This window comes from Anolis carolinensis, chromosome 1, assembly GCF_035594765.1.
Source record: "Anolis carolinensis isolate JA03-04 chromosome 1, rAnoCar3.1.pri, whole genome shotgun sequence".
Classification (NCBI taxonomy): Eukaryota; Metazoa; Chordata; class Lepidosauria; order Squamata; family Dactyloidae; genus Anolis; species Anolis carolinensis.
Window position 1 is genome coordinate 209,110,504 of NC_085841.1, and position 12,107 is coordinate 209,122,610.

At 39.0% G+C, this 12,107-nt stretch overlaps 1 protein-coding gene across 1 annotated transcript in view; it reads left to right on the forward strand.

Moving 5' to 3' along the window:
- LOC100566766 (dynein axonemal heavy chain 11) overlaps nt 1–12,107 on the forward strand; it is a 371,602-nt gene that overhangs the window by 13,482 nt on the left and 346,013 nt on the right. The window contains 2 exon segments of the mRNA XM_062961877.1: nt 7,074–7,102; nt 7,105–7,226. Of these exon segments, the coding sequence (XP_062817947.1) occupies nt 7,074–7,102; nt 7,105–7,226 (151 nt within the window).

The following is a 12,107-nucleotide window of genomic DNA, read 5'->3' on the forward strand; positions in this document are numbered from 1 at the left end:
AGTCAACTTTGTTAGGAAATGAAGCATACTTTTAGCATACAAAGGAAGAACAAATTTGCCAATAATTATTATTTGCTAAATATTTGCAAACTGATACTAAAGGAGAATCAATATTTCATGCATTGGATGAGTTTTTTAAAGAAAAAGAAATACTACTGAGTAATATCTTATCAGTAGCCACAGATGGTGCTCCAGTGATTGTAGGGCGCTACAGGGTTTTCTTGCATATTTAAAAAAGGAGGTGCCGAATGCATTCACAGTACACTGTATCATCCATCGTCAACATCTAGTTGCCAAAAATTTAAGTGCACGCCTACATAATTCATTACAATATGTAATTAAAGCTATCAACACAATCAGAAGCAAATCATTGAATGACAGATTATTTAAACAGCTTTGTATTGAAAACGATAAAGAATTTAATCGTGTGCTGCTTCATACAGAAGTTCGTTGGTTGTCAAAGGGTGCCTGTTTAGATAGGCTTTATAAGCTGTTTAACTCGGTGCTGGAGTTCTTGAAAGGTAAAAATGATGCTTTACAATCCAATTTAATTCTATCCAAAAGTGACATCGCTTTACTTAACCAACTTGTTTCAAAAATTTAATGAAAGCAATCTTCAGCTTCAAGGTGATGAACTGAATTTAATAAAAACAAAATCTGTTATTTCTGCATTTGTGACAAAACTTCTTCTGTATGAATGAAATTTTAGACGAGGGGAATTCAGCCAGTTCCCAAATTTATCAGGAGCAGAAAAAAAAGATGAAGACATACAGTAGAGTCTCACTTATCCAACACTTGCTTATCCAACGTTCTGGATTATCCAACACATTTTTGTAGTCAATATTTTCAATACATTGTGATATTTTGGTGCTAAATTCGTAAATACAGTAATTACTACTTAGCATTACTGCATATTAAACTACTTTTTCTGTCAAATTTGTTGTATAACACGATGCTTGGTGCTTAATTTGTAAAATCATAACCTAATTTGATGTTCAATAGGCTTTTCTTTAATCCCTCCTTATTATCCAACATATTCGCTTATCCAACGTTCTGCCGGCCCGTTTATGTTGGATAAGTGAGACTCTACTGTACTTTCTTATTGTGAGCACTTGAATGCTCTCCATTCAGATTTTAATCAACGATTTGATGATATTTTGAAAATGAACATACCTGATTGGATTTTGGATCCTTTTTCAAGTGCAAACACAGAAGAATCTCCACAGTTACAAGAAGAACTGATGGAAGTAACTACAAATGATAAACTGAAATGTAAATTCAAAAGTGGCTACGAACAATTCTGGCTGCAAAAAGAGATCCCCGTGGCTTATCCTGAAATATGGGCTGTAATTCAAAAGTTCTTAATTGCATTTCCTTCATCATATTTAGTGGAACATGGATTCAGTGCAGTAACCAATTTATTAACAAAACAAAAAAAGAAACTGATTGCAAATAGTCAATTGAGGTGATTTAAGATTACTGCTGACAAAAATAGAACCGAGGATTACTAAATTGGTAGCAGCATACCAGGTTCATCCTTCTCATTAAGATTATTTCGAATGTTTTAACTTTTTTTGTATTACCTTTCTATTCTAAGTTCAAAAAATAGTTTCATAATTTCAAACTTCAATGTTTCTAAGTTACACCTTTCTTCACTATATTTTACGAAAAAGGTAGAAACATTAATACATATATCTTTCTGTTTAATTGCTATTAAAAAATTAAAAAAAATTAATTTCCAGAGGGCACTGGAAATAAGTTTGGGAACCACTCTTATAACTCTATGATTCCACTAACTGTCATGGCTGTATCCAATGAGTTCCTGAAGTTTATACTTTTGTCAGACTGGATTTCATACTTTCAATGACTGGATGCTTTTGATAAAAACGCCTCAACATTATTATGTTCAGTTTAGGTGTGCCATTTTATAAACCACTAGCACTTTTACCTGGCATGGACTGGATTGATTCAGGTGATCCTACTTCTGGTTTAAAATAAGTTTGACTGGTAGCCTCACAATCCATATTTTTTTTTACTATATTCTATATAAAATAGACCACGAACAAAAAAATATAAATTTATTTTATTCACAATAGCTGAAATTTGGAGATCAGTCTTAATCTTACACTTTGGATGTCAGTGCTAACAGAAATATCAAGTATGATCAAAATTTACATTTTAGAGCTCATAAAATTCTATTGTTTTGGTACTTGATGTATCTGATAAAAATACAGTTTTTATTTTTTGTCCCTCACTAGTGATGTACTAAGTTTGGGGATCATGTGATCAAATATGCAGATTCATACATTTTGAATTGCAGCATGGGTGGCCAAAGCTTATCTCTCCAAATGTTGCTGGAATACAACTTCCATTAGCCTTAGCCAATGTAGCCAATGATTATTAAGGACCTCATCACATGGAGGCCCGGTGCCTGGGGACAGCGTGGGACAGCATGTGAAACTGTGGCTCAGTACCCAGCTTCATACCTTTACCATGATTGGTCATGGGTTGTCATCCCATGACATTTCCCCACTGTCCCCAGCATCCTCCCGTGCTGTCCTGTTTCTTCAATTTTTACTCTGGCGGGACAGAGCCTGCCAGAGCCCTGCTGGAAGTAGCTTTGTGTCATATGATGGGACTCTGTCCACTTGTTGTCAGCCATACATTTTAGCATGTCAAACTATCAAGTACAAGAGCATATAGTATGGATTTTAGAGTTTTAATCAAAATTCATTTTGTAAAGTGTGTTTCCTTAGATTGATGACATTTTAACAAGCAACATTTTATGTTGAATCACTATAGCTGAATTAGATCTCTCCATAGCCTAATCACAATTTCATAGAGCTGGTTTAAAGTAGATTGAAGATGCCATCCTGGGCTTATTGGTATTAAAGACTGGTTGTGAGATTCAAGATACCACTTTCAGATTGCACATTGTTGACTGAAATAATAAGCAAATGTTTGAGTTTCATGTACTAATTCTTTAGGCTACACCGGTTTGATAAACATCTCTGACACAAAGAAATTTGTTGGAGATGAGGATTTAAAGCCATACAAGTTGAGTATCCCTTATCCAAAATAGTTGGGATCGGAAGTGTTTTGGATTTTGGATGGTGGGGGTTGCTGGATTATCTGGATTTGCACATGCATATGCATATAGGAATTCTGAAATCCAAATACTCCAAAATCCAAAATTGTCCACATGAGAGCCAACTCTAAACATGAAATTCATTTATGTTTCATGTACAACTAATACACATAGCTGCAGGTAAATTGTTTGTAATAATTGTGTTAATTAACAAAGTATGTGTACAGTGAACCATCAAAAAGCAAAGTTTTCACTAGCTCACCCAGCCATGTGGACAAGTTTAGAGTATTTTGGACTTCAAAATTCCTGATAAGGGATGCCCAATCTACACCGGCAATACTGTATTAGGAACAACATTTTCTGGCTTACTTGAGAATATCATTCTCCAGTCTACCTAGGCATTTGTCTCTTTATAGCTGACTCAAGCTTCACAGAATTTTTCTTTTCAAAAATACCAAGAGACAAACCAAGTCAGTGAGTAACCGCCAACCTTAACTTTGCACCTTTTCCATAGCCAGTCCCATGCCACACTGAGTACAGGCAGAAAAGTTACATTTTTTGTAATTGCCAAAAGAGAACTTTCCCCCTAGAGTTAAAATGTATAAAAGAAATCCTATTCCACATTTCTTTCAAAGTTGTGGATTAAGAAAAACTTTTTCTCCCCCTTCTTTTTAACATTTTGGGGCATTTCCTGTGACCTTGAAGAGGAAGGAGCTAGGGACAATTTTTCTTTTAATGATGAAGCAGTCCACTTAGTAGTAACTGAATCCCCCACGTATCCTTCCCCATGCCTTTTTGTGTGCATAACTTTAGAAGTTTTGAAAAGAACAATAACATTCTTGTACATGACAGAAACAGCTGGTTAAAAAAAGATAGGAAAGGCTGGCCACTTAGATTTCATCAGATGGGTAGAGTATGACATGATCAATTATATCTTAGTAAAGCGGTAGGATCAATGCGCTGGAGGAGGGCATACAAGAACAAACGAAGAAGGACACCTTGTGGAGTTTAAGGAAAAAAGGGTAGAGAGCATCGTGATCAGGAAAGGACAAAGGAAATAGCCCACTCCTTCAGAAGCCAATGGAGGCAGGCCTACTAGTAAAGTACAAGGAGAGCAGGTATACAGTAATAATAATAAGTACTGCAGGGTTATGGGATCATGTGGAGATGGTCATGGAAGAAAGCAAAAGTACCGTAGCGCTAAAGGAAAAGGTTTTCTGGAAGTCAAAGATATTAGAGAGCACACAAAAGACAATCACGAGGGTGAAGGAGATGAAGATCAAGGGTGGAGAAGAAGACTAATGAGGAAGAAGAAGATTTAGAGAAAGCTGGAAGACCTAGTGAGGCCCTCTAGCATGAGAGATGAAAGAGCACAGGGTGGTAAATAGCAGAAGAGATTTCTTCAAGCTGGCGAACAATGCCAGTGGCAGGAAACCTAGAAAGCTGTCTCAATTGAGCCTGAATAAATGGTTAAGATGAGAGGCCTGAGATGTGGCCTTGGAAAGAATGTCCTCAAAACTTCATATATGGCACTCTTACTTTGGAAAGAGAAAATAGGTGAAGGGCTTATCATTACTCAGTAGTTAGCACTCAAGAATTATACAAGGAATAGAATTAGTGCTGCTAAATCTTACCTGGGCTACTAATTTCCCCATGTGAGAAGGTTTCTACAAGAAAGAATTATAAACCCATATAGATATTGATGGGCAGATGAGATTATTTTGTATACTGCTACCCAAGTTTATATTGATGAACTCAAACCAATTCTTTGGACTTCCAGTGGTCAGACAAGCATAGCTAGATATAAAGTTAATCCATTTCTTACTTTTTTTTCCAGTTTTAGGGTGTTTTTTTAAAATGAACAACCACAATTCTAACTGGTAGTGTGAGGTTTCTTGTTTTTGGACTCAACTTGGCAGAGTTTTTACACCCATTAATTAAAGTTTCCTTTATAATCATTTCCATAAAGTGGAAAGAAGTGTTACCTGTTGATACAATTCCAAAAGTATATCCAACACCTGCTATACAGCTTAGACTATTTGTGATTAATGTTGACATCATTATAATCATTTTGTGAATTGTGTATGTTGGAGTCAGAACACTGGACACTCAAAAGTTCTTCTAGGATTGGGAAACATATGGTCCTCTGTATATTGTTGGACGCCAGATACTAACAATCATCATTGTTGTCCATACTAACTAACTCTGATGGACATTGTGGTCCACAAACATTGGGAAGGTCATTGGGTCCCTTCTAGAAACACAATGAATATCAGAAAATAGAAGATAACAATGTGTTGGGAAATGTCTATGAATTCATTTACAAGCACGAATGAATTACCCTACTGTGTGTTTCCTAGTAGATCTTTTAGGAAACTGCTGTTATTGCTAAATCATGGGGTTTTAATACGTTTAACCAAAAGACATTGTCATATTTGAAGCATTTTACTCTTATCATATCAACTTCTGTATTCCACTTGGTGTGTGAGTGGAATGTATTTTAATATCATTGTTATAATATAACTATGAGAAAGCTGATTTTAAATTCTGTTCTGTGCAAGCTTCTCACAAGCACTGCAGACATTTCCGCTGTAAAACATACTCTGTACCCCTAAGACCACTTTGATTGTGTGAGCTGCACCTCCCAATTTGCAGAAGGGGAAGAAACGTAAGATATATATCCAATAAGTAAACAGAGATATTTAAAGCAATAAACATGTGTAGGTTATAGTACAGTAAAGTCTCACTCATCCAACATAAACGGGTCGGCAGAACGTTGGATAAGCGAATATGTTGGATAATAAGGAGAGATTACGGAGAAGCCTATTAAACACCAAATTAGGTTATGATTTTACAAATTAAGCACCAAAACATCATGTTATACAACAAATTTGACAGAAAAAGTAGTTCAATACACAGTAATGCTACGTAGTAATTACTGTATTTATGAATTTAGCACCAAAATATCACGATGTATTGAAAACATTGACTACAAAATGCGTTGGATAATCCGGAATGTTGGATAAGCGAATGTTGGATAAGTGAGTATATGCTGTTTGACATCTTATCTGAAACATGTTGTTACAGTAGCTTCCAGTGTTTCCAGGTGGTCACTTTTCCCATCCTGTATAGGAGGGCAGTGCAATCCTAACTCAGAGATATGTTGTCTATAGTAGGCTCTTGTGCTACCTAAACCAGTTTTCCATTCAGTGAGCTGCCCTAGTATTGGCTGATGTCAGAGATTAAATTACAGAAGGATTTTTGAGAATAACTATTCTGCTGATTGGGATTAACCAACAAAGGAGCCCCCTCCCCCCGAATGGTGTGGAAGAGGAACATGTGTCCAATTCCCAGTCTCTTTTTGTGGCTTTCTCTTGTGTGGTTCATTGTCCTTTTGTTAATTTTTAGACCCAGACCTAATACTCTATTTTATATCACTGGAAATTCAGCTCGATATCAATGGTTTGACTATCAGTCATTCTCTTGATCTCTTGAATTCTTCAAATTGAAGACAATACAATAATTTTGTGCCTTTGACTTGTTAAAGATACATAGACTAATGCAGACAAATCATTACACCAGATAGTACATTTGATAGATAAAATCTATTTGAGATTTGAAATTCTTGCATAGTTTTTGTTTTCTTCTAGCACAGTGATTCTTAACCTGTGAGTCCCCAGATATTTTGGCCTTCAACTCCCAGAAATCCTAACACCTGGTAAACTGACTGGAATTTCTGGGAATTGTAGACCAAAACACCTGGGGACTCACAGGTTGAGAACCACTGTTCTAGCACATATTATTCTGAAACTTTGGAAAATGAAATACTGTTTGGTACAACTGCTACGTTATAATAGTCAATACATTGCACCTGTAGATTGCAACCTGTACAGTCACTGCTCCGCAAAAAATGGTGGTATTATCATAACGTATTTCTTTTATAGCTTTTCCAGAAGTCTACAAAATAACATTTCTTTTCCTGCAGATGCTACATTACCTTGACACAGTCTCTTCACCTATGAGTGGTGCTTTATCAGGACCTGCAGGAACAGGGAAAACAGAAACCACCAAGGATTTAGGCCGGTCTCTAGGGATGATGGTCTATGTCTTCAACTGCTCAGAACAAATGGATTATAAGGTACTGTATTTGTTCAAATACTAATTAAAACCTTACAACTTTGTTATTTATCCATGTCTTCATCAAGAAAACTGGATGAAGACTAAGATCCGAAGTTGTAAATCATGTAAATACATGGCTTATTACAATAAGCGGATGGTTGCCCTCTAAGCCACTATTTGCATTTGCTCCCTTTAGCAAAAAACAATAGATCCCTCAGGACTGAGATCTGCTCAGACCTGACATTTAGTACATAATAGTACTAAATTCAGTTAACCTGTGTGTGTATGTGCAGGAATACTGATAGAATTTCCTTGGATTTGTGTAGTATCCTGCTATCCCAGAAATGATAACTAATCATCACATATTATGCACTCGTCTATTATTACAGCAAGTGTGAGGCTAACATTTAACTACCAACTCATTATCCAATAAATGAAACATGCTCTTTTATGAAACTGTACAAAAGATACTATAAGATTTGTTCTGGAATATTATTATTAACTAGATTCAAATCATGGAATTGTGGTATTAAATATATTCTGATAGCTCAGCAAGACAATATTTTAAATAATATTATGTAGGTACAATTTCATGTACAAAATCATTTTGCAAAGCAACCTTGCACATAGGAGTGATATACAGATACATACATTAAAATGGTTTGAAAATTATGATAACAGAGACCATATGAATATGGAAATTTAAGTAGGTAGGCCCCAGGTCTGGTTCATTGAATTCTATTAATTAGTTCTGAAAATTTACAAAGCATGAAAACATTTGCATCCAGCTTCTGAATACAAAGGTGATCAGTATTGGAGACCTGTGGAAACTCTCTTTCCTCTGAAGAGTCTTGGAAATCGTGTGATCTCCAGTGAACAAGGGGCTTTCTGATTTACACAGATCAGCCACAGATAAACACAAGTCTAATGAATGTTACTCCTGATCCAAAATTTCTAAAGATACTTCAGAAATGTAACTTACTGTTCCATTATCCAGGCGGAGGTCAAAAGGGGATCTTGACAGAGAAGGATAGTCCATTTTACAGGGGGGAAGAGTTGAAGGAGGAAAACCATTCCCCCCATTTTCACTGGTTATTCTCTCACCACACACACACACACACACACACACACACACACACACACATTACATTTCATGAATGAGGAAAACTAGAGGAAATGGGTGACTCCATCAACCCCCCTCCCCCCATATAATGGACCATCCTTTTCTCCTAGGCCCCATTTGAGCCTCTGCCCAGATAATGGAACAGTACCAGAGGGCAGTATACTTGTATAATTGCATTGTATATACTAGCTGATTGGAACACACTTAAGCACTAGACTTGCCCAAACATATTGCATCATTTGTCCAGTGAATATTTTCTCATTTCAGTTCATCCTGGAATGTGTACTGTGCCTCTTTCTATATTGCCAGTCCCAGATTCCATAGGATGTTGCCATGGCAGTTAATGTGGAATCATTGTGAAAGTAAGGTGAAAGTACCCTGGAGCTGCATCCAGGTTGAAAAGGAAACGGGAAGTACAAGATCCAGTATTACAATGCTCTGTGAAGGAAACAGGCAGTACAAGATCCAATATTACAATGCTCTGTGATGGACCTGCATTCTCCCTTTCTTCTGTGCTGTTCCTTTCTTCAGTTATACCCCATCCAGCAATGCCCCATTCTCTTCCAAAGCCAATACATTGTCAAACCACTTCCAGGACAAGCCTTAATTTATGCAGTCAGGCAACCACCTAAGGTAACAGATGCCAGCAGTCCTCATCTCCTACCTGTCCATCATTCACTCTTGAGTGGTTCCCCTCTTTTAGAGGCTTGATTACCTGTCCTGCGGCCAAAAACATTTTGCTTTTTCAGATTAGTGGAGGATGCCATGCTATCTCTGATGGGAAGGAAAAATTCCACTGCTGGACCAGTCATCTGCTTGACTATGTGGTGCATGGGTAGGTGGGCAGACAATATCTTGCCTTTTGCTTCAGGCACTTTTCACCAATAATGCTTTCTTTGTCAAGTCACTAACTTTCAGATTGTCTTCTAAGCAACCAATGGCCAAAACAACAAAATTTTTTGAAAGTCCTAAATTGAAAATTTTATGTGATATTATGGTAATGATATCACTCTGATGGCCGAAAGTGAGGAAGAGCTGAGGAGCTTTATCACCAGGGTGAAAGAAGAAAGTGCAAAAGCTGGGTTGCAGTTAAACATCAAGAAAACCAAGATCATGGCAACTACACCTATTGATAACCGGCAAATAGAAGGACAAAACATGGAGGCAGTGACAGAATTTATATTTCTAGGTGCAAAGATCACTGCAGATACAGGCTGCATTCAGGAAATCAGAAGACATCTACTTCTTGGGAGGAGAGCAATGGCCAACCTTGATAAAATAGTGAAGAGCAGAGACATCACACTAGCAACAAAGGTCCACATGGTGAAAGCAATGGTATTACCCAAGCGAGAGCTGAACGAAGGAAGATAGATGCTTTTGAACTTTGGTGCTGGAGGAAAATCCTGAGAGTGCCTTGGACTGCAAGAAGAACCAACCAGTCCATCCTCCAGGAAATAATACCCAACTGCTCACTGGAGGGAAGGATATTAGAGGCAAAGATGAAGTATTTTGGCCACATGAGAAGACAGGAAAGCTTGGAAAATATCACGATGCTGGGGAAAGTGGAAGGAAAAAGGAAGAGAGGCCGACCAAGGGCAAGGTGGAGGGCCGGTATCCTTGAAGTGACTGGCATGAACTTGAAGGAACTGGGCACGGTGACGGCCGACAGGGAGCTCTGGCGTGGACTGCTCCATGAGGTCACGAAGACACGGAAATGACTATGTGATTGAGCAGCAGCATGGTAAACTCCAAAGTGCAAGCATTCATCATGACTGTCTCTACAGTAAGGCTACTAGGTAAAATAAGGGATGGGATTTTGATCCTTAAATTGTTGTTGTTGTTGTTGTTGTTGTTATTTCATTTCTATCCCGCTTTTCTCCTGTGGGTGGAATTCAAAGCTGTGTACAACATATAAAATTCATACAAATACATCTGACCAAAATACTTACTTAGGCGATCCCTCGTAGGCCGAGGATGATGGTCCTCCCATTCTGGCATCTTGGGAGTGCGTCCGTAGGTGGCTGAGGAGACCCATTCTTGATCCGCATGTTGTCTCGCAGTGAGGATATCGGTTTCCAAGTGGAAGGTGGTCCCAGTCAGGGTTGGCTTGATGAGCCTTCTTCTTGGCCCGTTTCTCCCTTAAGCCTTCCATTAGTGCCTCTTCGGACTCTGCAGCACTGCTGGTCACAACTGACCTCCAGTTGGTGCGCTCAAGGGCCAGGGCTTCCCAGTTCTCAGTGTCTATGCCACAGTTTTTAAGGTTGGCTTTAAGCCCATCTTTAAATCTCTTTTCCTGTCCACCGTTCTTGAGTTGTGAGTATAGTAACTGCTTTGGGAGATGGTGATCAGGCATTCGGAGAGCGTGGCCAGTTCAGCGGAGTTGATGGCCGTAGGAGCATTGCTTCAATGCTGGTAGTCTTTGCTTTTTCCAGCACGCTGACATTTGTCTTCCTGTCTTCCCAAGAGATTTGCAGGATTTTTCGGAGGCAACGCTGATGGAATCGCTCCAGGAGTTGAGCTTGCCATCTGTCCGATAGATGATTTCCACTCTGGTGGGAAGCTTCCCATCAACAAGGTGGAGTATCATAGTGATGAAGATGGAAAATAAAGTTGGGGCAATAACACATCCCTGTGTGACACCTGATTCCACCTTAAATGGGTCACTTTGGGAACCATTGCCGTCCAAGACTGTTGCCATCATGTCATCGTGGAGGAGCTGCAGGATTTTCACAAATTTGTCAGGGCACCCAATTTTTTGGAGAATGGTCCAGAGAGCACTGCGATTTACTGTGTCGAATACCTTTGCAAGGTCAATGAATGCCATGTACAGAGGTTGATTTTGTTCCCTGCATTTTTCTTGGAGCTGTTGTGCAGTGAAGATCATGTCCACTGTTCTTCTGGGGGGGTGGAAGCCTTTTTGGGATTCTGGGAGGGTGTTCTCTGAGACAGGAAGAAGGCAGTTTGCAAGGATTCTTGCGAGGATTTTCCCAGCAGAGGTTAGGAGGGAGATAGCACGATACTTTCTGCAGTCTGTTCTACCCCCTTTCTTGGAAAGGTTGATGATCCTTGAAGTCTGCTGGGATTATCTCGGTCACCCACACGTTTTCAATGAGCTGGTGGAGTTATTGTATCAGCTCAGGTCCACCCTCTTTGAAGACTTCAGCAGGGATCCCGTCAGGTCTGCTGGCTTTGTTATTTTTTTGTTGGCTGATGTCATTTCTGACTTCTTCCATTCTAGGCAGTGCTGCAAGCTCATCCCCGGTTTGTTGTTGTGGGATTTGTGAGAGGGCCTCTTTGGCCACATTGGACCTGCAATTCAGAAGGTTCTGGTAGTGCTCTTTCCAACATAGTGCAATTGATCTTTTGTCCTTCAGAAGTTTGGTTCCATCTGATGAGCGTAGAGGCTGTATGCCATGGGTTCTTGGTCTGTAGATGATATTTGTGGCTTTGAAAAATCCCTGAGCATCATGGGTATCTGCAAAGTTTCTTCGCAGGCTGTGATGATGGAGGTCTTCAGTTTGTTCCAATGTTCCTCAACATTTTCAGGGTGTTCTGTGGGTAGATGATCCTTGAGTGTTGTTTGGAGCAGGGCTTGTTTGGAGGGCGCCTCATTTTTCTTCCTTGGAGTCTGCATTTGGGGGAGATCTTGATAACCATCGTGGATCGGATTAACCTGTGGTCTGTCCAGCAGTCATCAGCACTTGTCATGGCTCTTGTGAGAAGCACATTGCGGCGGTCTCTGGCACGTGTAATTACATAGTCCAAGATGTGTTTCCA